Raw genomic sequence first — 15,988 nt, 5'->3', positions numbered from 1 at the left:
CATATATATATATATATATATATATATATGTGTTATATATATATACATATATATATTTTATATATGTATATATGTATATATATTATATATATATATGTATATATTTATATATATATTTATATATATATATATATACACACACACGTACTTTGCGTTCCTCCGCAACGTACACACGTGAACGGCCCTATCGCTCCCTTTCGGCTGGGTCGTCGATGGTTGGCGTTGTTGCGCCGGGGATGCCAACGGAGGAAGAGCGGTAACGGCGGCAGCGCGGGGGAGGGCGGCGGATGGTAGTCGGCGGCGGAAAGGCGTTAGGGTGCCCCTGGGTGGAAAGAGGAGGTCGTGCAACGGTGTCGGCGGTTGCATGAACCGGCGGATAGATAGAGAGAACGAGAGAGATCGAGGGGGGGAGAGAGAGAGAGAGAGAATGGTGGCGTGCGAACGGCCGTGAGATACGGCCGAGGGAACCCGGGGGCGGCGGTGGGCCTGCATGCACTTTTTTTTCCGCACCCCGCGTATTGATCCCGGAGTCATTCAAAATGGCGGCCGGGGCCGAGTCAGCCAATGACTGCCTGAATCGATGACTGCAGCGAGCCACCCCCGGACCGGCCAATGGGAGGCCAATGGGAGGCCGTCGCACGCCGTTCTCTGCGGGAACTACCACCCCGATATACGAGACACAGGCCTCCCACGTTGTGTACCCTGGCACACACACACACACACACACGTACGTATGCGCACGTGTGCGCGCGAGCGCCCGCTGAGCGCACGTGTGTGTGCGTGTAGCTGTTCGGTCCGCCGGGTAGAGCTCGTCGATGACCCGGGCGACGTCAATGATTTCCACGGAAAATTTTCCCCCCCAAAAATGGCAAAACTCGCTCCTCCGGCCGGGTATCCCGGAGCGCGCGCTCCGACTCGCTTTGATTAACGGTCTTCCTATGTATGCGCCGCCGCTCTTTCCCCTCTCTTTCTCTTTCCTCCCGGCCGACGCCTCTCTCTTTCGCGAATATACGAGACAGAAAGTACTGACTGCGCGTGGCAAAAATATTCGCGATCATCGACCGGCCCCTGCCATCTTTCATGACTAGCTCCCACCGTCATTGCCCGGGCAACGAGCGGCGGTCTCTCTTCAAAATACATGAGCCCCGTTCACTATATTTAAACGTCCAGCGAGACGAGCCGAATCACCGAGAGAGATCGATCGTTTCTTTTCGTCGCCGAGCACAACGAGACGCGACAACGGACCTCTCTCGCACTTCAATCGTTTACTCGCGTTCCTCGATTGATTTCCAACGGCGTTGCCATGGCGAACGTCACTTCGAAATGACTCCGCGAATGACTTCGCGTGAGTTCCCGACGGAGAGGAAGAGACACCGCGATAGGAAACGGAGGCTCGTCGACGAGCGAACGGGCGGTAGTCAGCGCGTTTAAAAATTAAGCTCCCCTTGATCCTTCGGATTTCTCCTTCCCCCTCTCTTTCCGCGCTACATTTTCCCGAGTAACGCGGATATTTCTGGAGCGCTTTTATTTCGCGCGCGCCCGCAAGAATGGTGCCGTCGTCGCGGTATTTTTCCGATAACGCCGCCGAGCAGCGCGTCACTTTTTTCCGGAGCGATTCCGTCCGAAGTCACGACGCTATCATCGTCACCTTGATCCTGGATCCGCGCGCACTTATCTTATCTCGCGGTTCGCACAAAGTCTCAGAAAACACGAAAGCGACAGATACGTCGGTATACGCGCGAGCTATGCAGCGCGCGGATCAGCCGTTCTTCGCGCTCGCTCGATCATCATCGTCATCATCGTCGTCGTCATCGTAATTCTGATGACGCGAATCTAAGGCCCCGAGAGGTGGATCTCGCTCGGGGTCGGAGGTTAAAATTTCAGGTCCGCACCGAGATCGATCGATCGTCCGATCGCGGAATTCGTTGCCGCACTTTGCGCATAGCGCGGGGCAAAGAGAATGTCGAAACTGCGCGAGGCACGAGGCACACGATTGCATCACGAGGAGTCGCAGTGTGCGGCGAGCTGCGTTGCGCGTCTGTGTGTGCATATGTACTTAGATTGGCTCCTATTGACACAGCCGCAGACGGCAGTGGTGGTACAGTCGGGAAAAATGCATGCGACGCGCGTTCCGCGAGCTCGTCGCCGCGGCGGCTCGCGCTCGCCCGTGGACTTTCGGCGATACGCACGCCTTTGATCTTTCGCGAATTGTCCGGAATCGTTATCGATTATCGGCCTAACCGGCCGGCACACATATCGGCGCTGCGTACCCGCGCGAATCTACAATTCATTCTGTTTTTTTCACACGCGCCCACGCTTTCATCCTTTTCCGCGAGCGAGCGGCCGCGTAAATTATCTCCCCTACCCGGCGCGCGGTCCGAAATAATTTGATTCATTACGCGCGTTTGCCGCGTTTGGTTATATTTAATGCGACGCTACACGCGCATGCATGCATACGCGAGCGAACGCGTGTGTGCGTGTACGCGCGAGCGTACGTCCCGACGAGCGTCCTCATATTTAATGTAAACCAAATTTAGAACCGGAACAAAGTACACCGGTCAGCGGCGAGCCGATTCTACACGTTCGCTTGATTACTGTTAATTAGCCCCTCTTCCAAATGGAGCCGAAAAATTCATGAGCTGTCCTCTCACCGTGGCCGAGCGCCGCGCGACAATTATTATTCCGCGCCGATTACCGTCGATTGTTTGACCGGCCTTGCCGATGACGGCGTTCCGCAAATGTGAAGGAATCGCGCGGCCTCGCGATTTCTCGTTCCGCGATCGAAGCGAGCGTTTCCAAACGTCCGATGAAAAATTTCGGTCGATCGCGAGTCACACCGTCGGTGACGTCGCGGGCCGCGAATTCCCCCGTCCGTCGACGGGAAACGCGTACGACGACGAAGGGGAGAAAGAACGGCCGGTGCACTTTCTGACGCAGCTGTACTAAGTGCACGATGGAATGGGTTTTTCTAGCGCGGGCAGTTTTTCTATTAAGCTTCATTTGTTTCTTTCATTGCGTAATGCGCCGGACGCGTCGCTCATTTCATCCTACTGCCCGACCGGCTACTCCTACCGTTAGAATTCTTAATCCGGGCCGTCAGTTTCGATGGCTCGCGTGCTGCACGTTCCTACGATTCGCCGATTCGCCGAATCGCGGCCGTCGCGACGATCTTAATCTCATTTCCCGGCGAATAAAGTAGTGAGTCTCTCGTTACTGCGACGTTCCTCCGCCGGCGATAATGTGATAACGCGCGTGAGGTGGTAGGCGATCGAGACCTACGCATATTTCGGTGAGTTCAATATCGTCGGCGAAAAGTCACATCCGATCGTCGCGCCCGTGTCGCCGGATATTCCTTTCGCTCTGCGCCGAAACTTACCGAAATTTCACCAGAGGCGTCGCGGAAGGTGCTTCTTTATTTATCTCAGACAGGTGATCGTCCCAACAGACCGGTATTCATAGTCGGATCTAACACCGAGTGCCTTCAATTCGATAACACAAGCGTCATCTTTGTTATTCACTGAGTGTGAAGACAAAACGACACTTGTGCCGACTTGTGTCACTAAGTGGAAAGCATCTATTTAAGATTGTCTTAAGTTTATGCTTCGTAGATGATGAAATAAGTCGTACAGCATCGGAAGATGAATTTCAGACGCTTTCGAATAAAATCGAACTATAATCCGCCGTAAAATCCACGGTAACCTGGAAAGAATGGGAATTCATTCGAATTTGGAAGATCCACAGGCGTCCCATGAACGTCTGTCGAGTTTGTGGATCTCGTATTTTATTTCACTCGCGGATATCTCACGTGTCGAATGCGTGTGCAACACGCACTCTCTCTCTCCTTCTCTGTCCGTCCATCTGTCTCTCCCTTTCTCGCGCTATCGCGCGTCTCCGCTCGCATTTGCCGCCGTTGTTGCTCCAGCGTGAGCGTGATCGATTTCCCGCCGAGGTTAGCACGGACAAAAACCTTAAAACTACTCACCCTTTTCTCCACTCGTTCGTTCCGACGTTCCTTACATCGCCGCCAGGCGTCACCTCGCCACGGGGTGAGTTCTTACGATCGGGGGTTGAAACGAGGAGAGCAGCGGGACGAACCGGCAGGAAGCTGCCTTACGCGCGACGGACAGACGGACAGACTGGAAAGAAAAAAGACGTTCGATCACAGCGACACTCCACGGTTCCCTTTATTCTCTCGATAATAGAATCACACCGATACACGCGCTCCTCTTTCCTTCGTTCGCGATGAAACGTTCCGCGAGCGCGTCTCCCCGGGTGCGGAACTAGCTTGGGTAGGAAAAATCGCGAAGACAAGGACGGGAATACAATATAAGAAATATCCCGGCGTGTTTCCACCACCTGACGTGGCCACCTTCGTTTTCGCGCACTCCCCCGCACTCCCGCTCAGAAGGCGGACGATCCAAAGCAGGCAGGATCGTACACGTACGCTTACGTACACGAGTGCGGAAGACAAATGTCTTCCTACGCAAAGGCGTGCAGCCCTATCGGGGTAGTCGATCGGCTCGATTCACAGAGCGCCGCGCCGGCACAACTGGCCGTCGGAGTTGCAAGTGCAGCAACTCGTACGCAGCAAGTACCCGTCCGTACGTCCGTTGGTCGGTTCTTGAAGTCCAGCTGCCGATCGGGATCAGGGGGAATCGGGATCGGGATTGAGATCTAAAACGCCGCGTACGCACGTATGCGGTACGCTCACAGACGCGTACCTGACAATCCACCCACCCTAGCGGAGGCTCGATTCTCACCTGTTTTTATCCCCGCGTACGCCCGAACCGGCCCGCTTCATTTGTAATTTAAAGTGAGCCTCGATTGCCCAATATGCGTTCTACGTACTTATTTTCGGAGCTCTCCGTACGAACACACGCTTCGCGGCGAGCGAACGTGCGAGCCCCTCTCCACCCGCGCATGGTTTACGCTTCCTCCCTCTCTCCGTCTATCTGCCGGGCCGAGCCGAAATTCTTACCTCGGCGGCAGCCTGCCGCGAACGGAAGTTCGATCGCGATCGCGCCCGGCCACTTTCGTGCGGAGACCCTCGTGTCGGAAGTGCGTTACCTTCCTCCTGCTTATGCCCGCCGCGGCCGATCGACGGAGCATATTTCCGTCTATCGAGGCCTCGCGAAATTACGCGTCTCGTAGATATTTAGGTCTAGTCGTAGACTTGACCTCTTTGCAGAGAGAGAGAGAGAGGTATTGATATATCGGTTGACGGTCGAGCGTGCTACCCGATAAGATCATGCTTTATCTTCGAGTCTGACTTATTAGGAATCTAATAGGAGTGATACTCCAGCCGCACAGAATTGCTCTGCTCCGTTTATTCGCGACTTAAAGATGCGGCTCCGAAGTAATTAATCGACGGAGGATCGTTAGAAATATTAGCTGAGATCAGCAGGGGACTCCGTGGAACTTGTGTTTCTTCGTATCTCGCGAGAGATTCCGATTTTAACGAAACTTCGCACACACGCAGGTGGAGCGAAGAGATGAGTTTGGAAATTGTCAGTCAATGTCGAGAAACGGTTTCAAGGGATGAGCGCGGTGTAAAGTTTTTGTTAGTGATTGTTTCGTCGGAATATTATTGGCGTAGTTGACCAGAGGTAATTTTTCCGTAAAACTGTTGCGTGAGACATTTTTCGCTACTTCAAGTAGTTTACGAGACGCATCGAGAGAAGTGGAAAGACGCTCCCCGCGTGACGATAAGTTCGACCCCTTGAAACCATTTTCTGGCATCGACTGAATATCTCGAGATTCGCCTGTTACACCCCGCCTGCGCAAAGTTTCATCGATGTCAGAATTTCCGGTTTCGCGAGGTTACTTCGTCAGTCTTATCGGCGGATATATCGGGACGAGGAGGTTGCTTGCGCATAATGAATTCTCTCATCGGACACGTACTCGTCGCGCGGGACGCCTCTCGCCGTCGTGGAATATCTCTTTAAGGAGCGGTAGACATTTTTCGACGGTCGGTCGCGCCGCGACAAAGAAAGTTACGGCGCGCGTGGCTACGCGACGAAGGTCACTCGATTTTTCCACCATCTCCCGCCCGGACGACCCATTGGCTAACTTTTTTCGCGCGACGGTCCACCCTCGTCGCACGCGCGTTGGGACAGAGACTCGGGATAGGGTGGACAGGACACGGGGCTGGTCGGGGGCACGCGAGATACGACCGGACGCGACGCTACGCTCTTTTCTTCACTGCTTTTCTTGTCGCCGCCGACCGGAAGGCCGAGCGAGACAGAGGGCGAAAGGGTGGACGCGCGCGTCTCGGACAGCCGGGACGGGACTCTCCCTCGGCCGTGAATCGCCGCGGCACACGGCGAGGGGCAGGGTGAAGGAGAGAAAAAAAAAGGGGTCGCGCCTCCCCACCCCCGCGGACTCATACTTCCACGTGTACACCACGTGGAAAAAAGGACGAGGCCAGCGTAAAAAAGCGGCGCGTGGGGGTCGCCAGGCTGGTGGGGGCTTGCGAGCCGAGGTGGCCGAGAAAGGGAGGGAAAGAAGGGAGAGAAAAGGACGCGGGAAAGGGTGCACCGTGTAGGGTAGTAGCCGCGCGCGGTACGCGATGCTCAGCGAGGGTAGCAGGCGGCGTGAGAGGGACAGACGAAGGAGCGAACAGGGAGGGGAAAGACGTTCGCCGGGGAAGGGAGAAATAGGAGCCTAATGCGATGGTGGGGTAGGTACGTTAGATGAGAGAGAGAGAGCGCTCGACAGGGCGGCAGGGGTGGTGGAGGAGGAGGGAGAATATGGGGAGGAAGGAAGGGGTGGCTCGGTTGTCTACTTCGAAGCGAGGAGGGTGCGTAAGACGAGAGCGGGATGACCATCGACCACCCTTCGCCGTGAAATGAGCATCGGAGCGCGTCCAGCGGGAAAGTCGACGTCCTCCGTCCGCGGGGTCGATGATCCATGTTTAAATCGCGATTTGACTTTCAAAACGCGAAGGGTGGCGGGCGCGATGACGGATGACGAGCCGAGTGACGCGGCGACACGCTGTACTTTCGCCGATGAGTTCCGCGATCGTCTAATTGGCCACGGAGGCTCGCCAACTTGGTCGCGAACTTGGCAGCCGGAATATCGCGATACTCCCGTAGTAGCGCGTCGCTCGTAACACGTAATAAAGTCGACGGACTCGCGCGCGCCCCGTGAAGAGGGATAAAAAAGAAAGCCTGCCCCTCGACTCCCCCACGATGGCATGGTTAGTCACGCGTGCGTTGCCATACGGGACACGAGGGAGGAGGCCATTTTTATACGACGGTCCCCCTTCTTTTTATTCGTACCTCAGACTGTTACACCCCCTTACACACAGAGGAGCCGTAGGATTTTTCGGTCAGTCGAGTAAGCCGATTCGTGGCATCCGCACGTCTCGTCGGATGATTTTCGCCGCGATTTCTCGCCGTTACGACGAAACGAGTTGCGAGAAAGAGAGGGAAAGAGAGAGAGAGGAAGAGAATTCTTTGTGCCAGGAGAGAGGCTCTCCGAGGGAGCGCGAGTCCGAGTGAGTTGATACGGCCGGAGATGATCGGTGACTTATACAGGCGAGAAGTTTTCAAGGACGAGCTCTCGGGAAAAAGAGTCCGCGAGCCGCTCGTACCGCGGCGGTACTTACGTGCGCCGGAACGTAACCGCGAAGTATAAGATCGCGATAGACAGGGACAGATAATCGGTTCTTACGCGAGGGTCCTCTTTCTCCCTCCCTCTTTCCCTCTCTCGCTCGCTCGCTCTCTTTCTCCTTTCCTCCCGCCTGAGGAGAGGGTTTTCTTGGCCGGGTGAAACGGAGACGGAGCGCGACCCCACTCTCTTTCTCACCCCTTACGACGCTTACCCCCGTACGAGGCGTCGGCGGCGGAGAATCCCCCACCCACCCACCTGGCTGCGGGGTGAAGGGAGAGGAGAGTTTGAGGAAAAGGGGGAGATAGAGCGCGCGCCTCGGCGTCCTGCTTGGTGGGGGCAAAGGAAAAGAGGGGTAGCTTGAAAACTCCTGTCCTACGACGGCTTCAGTTTTTCGTCCTGCCGGAGGTAGATTTTCGTCGTGGGAGGACGCGGCAGGGGTCACGAGTCGGTCCACGGTAACCTGGGCCTACGCCCAGGCCCGTCGGACCCGCGCGCGACGTAGCCGCGGTAAGAAAGGGCCGAAGGCGAAGGCGCTCCGAGGTGGCCAGAAATTTCGCGGCCGCGCACCACCTAAGACAACGCCCCTACCCGAACACGCGTTCTTTAAGGCACGAGGGGGTGGCTTTTAGTCAGACGCACGCGGTCTGAGAAGCGCGCCACCACCGGCCCCCGACGGAGAAGGACTTAGCGTTTCTCGCGAGCCGCAGACCCGAGTCAGTTTCGGTTCCTCCTCCGTCAAGGACTCGAACGCGGAAGAGGAGAGAGCTTTTTCCCCCGTCGTCGTATACGTCGTCGTCGTCGTCATCGTCTTCGTCGTTGTCGTTACTCGTCGTCGAAGAGGAAGAACAGTGTCTTGGCCGATACCGTGCACGACGGTCGCGATACACACACACACATACACAGAGAGAGAGAGAGGGAGAGAGAGAAAGCACCCGGGGAGCGAGGTGCGACGATCGTTTTACGCGTACCGACCATCCGCCGAACTCGTCGTCATCGTTCGCCTCTGCCCACACTCGTCGGCCGCAACTCGGATCTCTCCACCGTAAGGGATCCACCGGATTCTTTTCTCCCCGGGAATGTCACGCACCGCCGTACGATCTCTTGTGCCTACCGAGTGTGAACGTGCGACTTGGCGAGAGAGGAGCGCGAGAAGAGCGGCGGCTTCACGATCGCGCGCGTTTGTGCTACGATCGGCGATCGCCGCTTCTTCTTCTTCCTCTTCTTCTTTCGCACGATTTTACCGAGTTTTCCCCACTTTCGCCCGAGACCACACCACACTGACCCACCCCCTCCAGCCCCCTGTGCTTCCGACATGCCCGGTAACGTCATCGTCGCCGTCTCTACAGTGTCTCGTCGCGATCGCTTCGATCTCCGTCGCGATCTCGGGGGTGATACGATGTGCTTCGGTAAGATCGCGAGGAGAGATACAGCGCGCGAAAACGTCCGGGACGATGGGAAGTCCGCGAACGCGACGATACGATCCGCCGATCGTTGGGAGAGAGAGAGAGATAGAGAATGTTCGTGGGGAAATCCGCGAAATACCGGTGCGACCGAACGTTGGTCGCCCCGGTGGAATCGCGCGTCCGCGAAGAGAAACGAACGAGTCGGCGGGGTTACGCGAATACCTGTGCGCGATTTCGAATCACCCGGACTCGAAGTGGACACTCGCGTAAACCCCCGGCGCAACGAATTAATCGCCGTTTCATTGACACCGCGCGTCGTGGTGATTTCCCCTCAGTGTGCGGCGTGAAAAAATTGGCCGCGCGCTGACGAATGAGGGATTAACTCGCGTCCAGCCCGGGCGAAGACGCGTTTCCTCGTCGCCTCGAGAAACGAACGACGACGGGAGTAGAATCGCTCGCCGAGAGTGTCACAGTGAGACGTGCCGCAATTGGTGCTCACGTCGACGCGCACGTTTCTGCGTTCGTTATCGAGAGGTACACCCAGTGCTTCGGATACTCGTTCGTTTGGTGGGACGACGCTGCATCGCGGAATAAATCCTTCATTCGTCGGCGCGTCATTCCCTTTCGAGCCTCTTCCGGCTCTCCTCACTCTGGTCCTGCGACGCCGTGTGTGATGCGCTCATTCGCCTGATCGCGAAAGACGTCCTCCTCCTCCTCCTCGCTGGCCGAGCGATCTTCCGAGAGCGACGGAAAAATCCTGCGAGACGAGAGTCCGCGGAGTAGCGGAGAAGAGGCGGTGAATTGGTGTTAAAACGTTAAATGATCTGATCGCGCGAGATCTGGATGTGAACGGACGAAATTCAGCGTGTACGCGTAATTAGTGCGTGCTCCTGACAGTGCTGGTTGAAATTGTTGTTTGTGTCGGAAGTGCAATGCTTCATTGCGAAACGCCACTTGGAGGAAGGGTGGTACGCGCCGCGCAAGATTGTCGAATATCCGATGTCTTTCCGATACCGCGCGTACGAAATCTCATTAGGATTCTTCCAATCGCGGCACTCGATATTTTCGCGCACCGGCGGCCGCTTTCAGGCAGTGTCATCTTGCAAAAATCGATGTTTCAAATCGGACGTTGTTCTCGCCGCGGCGAGTCAACGGGTCCTCCTCCGAAATCGCGAAATCGTCGGCTGAATCAATCGGGAGGGAATCTCTCTCGGAGGATACGTGCGTGCGACGAACGCTTGTCGAAAACTTGTGAAACGGTTGCCTATGAGATAGACCGAGGTGGAAAGAGAGAGGGGAAGATAGTAGTCGCGCTGGATGTTGAATGTTCTAATCGCGCGTGTGCCTAACGAATAACGTCAAAATGTATCTTTCTTTTCTGGGTTGCAGCTTCGAGCGGGAGACGCGTTGCAGCGAGAGATTCCCGCGCAGGAGAGGAAGACTGGACAAAGCGGAAGAAGCAGAATAAGACGAGCAAAGCAGAAGCGGAGGAGCAGAAGAGCGAAAGAAGACCGAGAGCCGAACGAGTAAAAGCGGGGTTGCGAGGAAGCAAGTGATTAGCGAGTTGATTGTGCGAATACGAAAATAGCGAGGGAGGTGACAGAGGACGGAAAGATCGGGAGTAGCTACGGGAGCGCAGAGAGAAAGAAGAAGAGTAAAGATCGAGAGGGAGAGGAAAGTGGAGAGAAGGGGAGAGATAGACAGAAAGAGAGACAGAGAGAAAGAGGGAGAGAGAAAACGAAGCAAGAATCGGAGAAAAGCTCGACAGAGAACCCCGCGCTGCATACATATATATTTCAGTGTGTTCAAAAACGAGTGTACCTAAGTGCAATATTAATTAAACCTAAACGATAATAAGAAGCAACCACAATTACCATCGACGATATCGGTAACGACGAGCGGTGATCGATAATCGAATAGAATTCCTTTTAAAGAGTTAAAACGCTAGAGTCGCATTTCGAGGAGGAGTCATCGACGGACGCGACAGCCGCTACGGAGGGAAGAGAGAGGGTCGGCGCATAAAGCAGAGGCGGAAGCCGAGGAAAACGGAGTGACGGAAATCCCGGAGAGGAACGCTCTCGTCCCGCTTAAAAGAATTTCACACGGACTCACCGACAGGCGAGACACGCGCGCGAGACAGCGGACACACACTTTTTTCGAAGGCTGGGCGCGCGCGTTCTCGCGACACACACGCACGCACACACCACACAACACCGCACGCACATAACGGGGCTAAAATACTCAGGGCAAAACGGGACGAGCGGTAATCATCCGCGAGTGTGATTTCTCACCCCGAAGAAGAGGAGGAGGAGGAAGAAGAAGACGAAGAGAGCGGAAGCCTCACCCGACCGGTATCTTGATTCGCGTCCGCGTGGACTATCCTTCTCGTTCACACCGTCCGGGCTGGGCAATCCTGAATTTTAACCTGAACTTAAGTGTACGATAGAGTTTAAGTTAGATAGACGAAGGAAATAGGCCGTTCTCCCATTCGCTGGAGAACGTTCGCTCGCACGCGCAGCAACTCACGCAAAGCACACGCGTAAAACACACACAGACACACACACACACAGAGGAGGGGGAGAAGAAAGGAGACGACCGAAAGGACCGCGCACGCATGCGGCACTAACCTGCGTGCGTGAGAAGCCATACCACGATAAAGGACGCATTACGGAAGTATCGACTGCGATCGGAGGTGCGAGAGGCACCGCGCGAACAAGAACGACAGCCACGACGTAGAGAAGGAGCGAGGGAGAGATCTGGGAGAGGACCCGGAAGAGGGAGTGGAGGAATCATAAGAGGAACTTTGATGAGACAGGCGGTAGGTAGCAGTGCCGGGAAGTCGCAGCAGGTGGCGAGTAACTGACGTTGCCCGCCGCCCACGTCGAAGCTCGGCACGAGGATCGTTATCGTTACGACGATCCCGAGCTGAAAAGCAGCGACCGAGCGAGACGAAAGATAGGAAGTAACGGCGGCGAGCGCAGAGGTGTGCCGGCCGTCGAGCTGCTTACCGGAAGGGGTGCGAAAAAGCGGGCAAGCTGCGCCGGAAGGGGGTAGCCCGGGCTTCTCGCGAAGGCCTCAAAATTTCGGACGCGACGGCGGCCCTGGACCTGCGTGCACAGACGCAAGCCCAACCGGACTTCGGCCTAGACCATCAGCAGCCGCAACATCACCATCCGCAGCAGCAACAGCAGCAACCGCCGCAGCAGCAGCAACAGCAACAACAGCCGCAGCAACAGCATCCGCAGCAGCCGCAGAACCAAAATCCCGAGTCGCGCACCCACCATCACCTGCAGCAGCAGCAACACCATCATCAGCACCACCCGGGCAATCATCTTCACTCTGGCGATTCGGGGGGTGGGATAGGAGGTGGAGGAGGCGGCGGCGGCGGAGGCGGTGGCGGCGGAGGTGGCGGTGGAGGAGGAGGAGGCGGCGGAAACGCCGGTGGTGTTGCTGTTGTTGCTGGCGCGGGGCCACCGGGGCCCGAGCCGGACCGCACCACGAGGATTCACGACGACGAGGAGGAGGATATCACCGAGAGGGAGGACGAGGAGGAGGACGAGGATCCGTGCAGCTCGCCGGAGCCCGATCTTGAAAACGAGTCCGAACCAATGGAGATCCAGGCGTCGGCTGTCACCGCGGCAGCCGCGAACCTTCACGCGCTACGCCAACACGTATTCAAGATGTCGGACTACTGGCAGCAGCCGCAGCGGGGTCCACCCCAACATTCGCCGGGGATACAGCACAGTCCTATCTCCAATTCGACGCAACAGCAGCAGCAGCACCAGCAGCAGCAGCAGCAGCAGGTACAGCAGATGCACAGTCCGTTGGGTCAGCAGCAGCAGCAACAACAGCAGCAGCAGCAGCAGCAACAGCAAAGCGCGGTGTCGCAGGTGCAGCAGAACGCGAACGCGAGTCTCGGGCAAACCGCGAGTCCGCAGATGCAACAGCAGCACGCCATGTCGATGAACCAGACGAATCAAGGGCCGCAGCATCAGTCTTCCCCGGCACCGACCACGCCGTCGCCGCAGGCGGATCACCAAGGTGCCATCGCCTCCAGCATGGCCCAGAGCCTGCACAGCCTGGCGCAAGCACAGCAGACCATGTCGCAAGCGTCCAGCCCGTCGCTGGCGGTGCAGGCTGTCCAAGCGGCCCAGGCCCTCAATCAGAACCTGGGCCAGGCGCTGACCCAGGCGCTGACGCAGAACATGCAGCAGAACCTCGGCCAGACCCTGCAGCACAATCTGGCGCAGAGCCTCACGCCGAATCTGTCGCCGCAGCAACAGCAGCAGCTGCTCAACCAGCCGCAGAACCTCAGCCAAGCGAGCCAGAGCCTGCAGCAGAACATCCAGAGCCAGGCTCAGAACCTCTCGCAGACGTTGCAGCAACAGGCGCAGAACCTCACGCAGAATCTCGGCCAGGCGCTGAACCAGCAGGCGCTGCAGCAGCAGGCGCAGAATCTCACGCAGAATCTGCAGCAGCAGGCGCAGAACCTCACGCAGAACCTGCAGCAGCAGGCGCTCAACATGGCCGGCACCATCGCGCAGAACGGCGGCCTCGCCGGCATGAACATGTCGGCCAATCAGCAACAGAATTCCCAGAACTCGATGCTGAGCCCAGGCGCGACCAGTCAGGACTCCCACGACGCCACGCTCACGGAAAAGCTCGTCAACGAGTTACAGGTGAGAGACGAGCGCACGCAGCTTCGGGTTTAACCGCCTACCTCTCCTGCCGCGGCTGTTTTTCTTTCCGCCTTTGTCTAGTTTCTTCTTTTATTTTCCATTGTTTCCCGAGCGCGTCTCCGCCCGAGGGACAGGCACGAGAGAACGAGTGTCTTTATCTCTCTTTCTCTCTTTCTCGTGCAGCGCGATCACGTTCGCTCGCGATCTCGCAGCCGCCAGCCGCGCGCTGCGAAGAGAGCAGCGCGATAAATAACTAGGGCGAGGCGACCGCGATAAAAATACATAACGCACCGATAAATAGGGTCATTCACTCGGGCCGAGACAGACGCCGGACAATACTTTCGAGCGGTTTCTCCTCTCCTCGCGGGGAAAAATATTTATTCAACGGCGCGCTCGACGGTTCTCTCTTTCTCTCTCTCTCTCTCTCTCTCTCTCGACGCGTCGTCGTCCAGCCCTAGGCTGTCGCGAGCAGCATCAAGGTTCCTCCCTCCCCCTCCTACGTGCGTGGTCGCGCTCTCTCGCGTAAATTCGCGCGCGCTCGCGAGCGCCGCTTTTAACGCTTCGCGTCGCGAAAGTTGGTCGTTTCGCGCGCGAAAAAATCGGACGGCGATGCGGCCGGAATGCGCGTTCGCCTCACCGACGCGCGTATTCTCTCTCTCTCTCTCTCTCTCTCTGGTCGCCGAGCGACCTACCAGATGGTTGCTTCCCGGTTGCGGCTGCTTAAGTAACATTACTTGCAGACAACGTTTAATCGAGCAACCGTTCGGCACTCGTTCGGAAACGAGCGGTAGCTTTTACGGTAATTTAGCGTCACCTCGCTAGCGCGCCGCCTAGTCACGTGTCACCGACAATTTCGTCGGTTTGATTTCGCGACTGTACCCAGATACGCGCGCTGACCACGGATCTCATACGCGCGTGCACGCACACAGACACACGCGGGCGCACACGTGCGCGCCGAGCAGAGTACGTTGACTTACCACAGCGTAGTAACTTACACGCTCGTACACGCGGAAGAGAGAGAGAGAGTATGTGTGTGAGAGAGAGTGAGCGAGAATGAGCGAGAGGAGGAACAAGGGGGAGAGAGTGAGAGAGTGAGTGAGTGAGCGAGTGAGAGAGAGAGAGAGAGCACGCACACGTCAAAGTAGCAGTGCAGTCCGCAAATGCGAACGCGGCCCACGCACACCAATGCAGGGAGATGCAGATACGTCGTCTCCCGGGGTTCTTGACCCGCGCAACACAGATAATACCATACGCATACGTCATACGGTACGCCGGGAAGATGTTACCAAGAAAATATCGCGCCGTGTTTCTGCGACGGCATGGGCCGCGGAGTCTCGATACGATGAGAGTAGAATGAGAGAGTGAGCGCGCCTGAGAGAGAGAGAGAGAGAGAGAGACTCTGTGTGTGTGTGAGTATGCGCGAGAGAAAGAGAGAAGAAAAATCGTATCTCCTCGACATAGCGGAACTTCGAGAGATCGCGTTAGCAAGTTCGAGCATCGGCAATTTGTAATTAGCGAGACAGTAAATATCGTTCGTGAGAAAACCCGGAGAGCAGCCTCTCGCAGCTTCGATCCGCGACGGGAACACGCCTGATAACAGCGTCAGATTGAAAATTCTGTCGTTACTAATAGCACCGGTGGCTTTAGTGGGAATCTCCCGTTGTCGCGAGCGCGATTAACGCGCGCGCAAATACCGATATATTAATTAGAGATTAATTAGAGATTAGAGCGAGTCCCACACGACGACCACCCTGTGCGAGACAGAGCTGCACGCTGTCGTCCCCGTCACTCGCTCTTCTCGCGTTCGTCGACCGTCGACGACGGGCGAACGCTCTTTTTTTTTTCCGTTTTTCAATCGTTTCTCGTTTCTTTACATCCGTATGTCCGTTCCCGAAGTAGTAGTAGCAGCTTCCTCCGACGAGGAGTAGGCTTTGTAGTAGAGACGGTTAGTAGCGCCTAAAGGACGACGAAGGAGGATAGGGAGGACTAACATGAGCTATCCTATCTTGCCTGATAGTCTCGTGCCTCTGCGGCGGGGCTTGGAGGTGCAGTAGGTGCCGGCGGTGGTGGAGGAATGGGCAACATCAGCGAACGCACCCTCGAGGAATGCTGGTCCACCCTGCAGCGAGTGAGTTGAACACTCAGCCCGTTCAAAAAGCAAACCCCCTACTATCTTATTATCGCTCTTCCTTGCCTTCCACGCGCACGTGCGTCCTAACCTCCAAGTTCTCGCTTTTACCTCCGGCCGACCAAAACACCACGGTCATCCCCGACTGGCTCCCCCCCCCCCCC

At 56.5% G+C, this 15,988-nt stretch overlaps 2 protein-coding genes across 3 annotated transcripts in view; both read left to right on the top strand.

Moving 5' to 3' along the window:
• The window catches only part of LOC106743166 (putative uncharacterized protein DDB_G0270496), a 36,760-nt gene extending 26,275 nt beyond the window's left edge, over positions 1–10,485 (top strand). The window contains exon 2 of the mRNA XM_014616745.1: positions 10,407–10,485. Within this exon, the coding sequence (XP_014472231.1) occupies positions 10,407–10,485 (79 nt within the window). The remainder of the gene's footprint in view (positions 1–10,406) is intronic.
• Positions 10,486–12,460: 1,975 nt separating this feature from the next.
• Positions 12,461–15,988, top strand: part of LOC106743130 (zinc finger protein 853-like) — an 82,321-nt gene continuing 78,793 nt past the window's right edge. For both annotated transcript variants that reach the window (XM_014616667.1, XM_014616668.1), the window contains exons 1-2: positions 12,461–13,696; positions 15,714–15,824. In XM_014616667.1, the coding sequence (XP_014472153.1) occupies positions 12,626–13,696; positions 15,714–15,824 (1,182 nt within the window). In that variant the 5' untranslated portion in view covers positions 12,461–12,625. The remainder of the gene's footprint in view (positions 13,697–15,713; positions 15,825–15,988) is intronic.

Source organism: Dinoponera quadriceps, unplaced genomic scaffold, assembly GCF_001313825.1.
Source record: "Dinoponera quadriceps isolate SergipeBrazil2010 unplaced genomic scaffold, ASM131382v1 scaffold942, whole genome shotgun sequence".
Lineage (NCBI taxonomy): Eukaryota > Metazoa > Arthropoda > Insecta > Hymenoptera > Formicidae > Dinoponera > Dinoponera quadriceps.
This window is presented reverse-complemented; position numbering and strand designations above follow the sequence as displayed.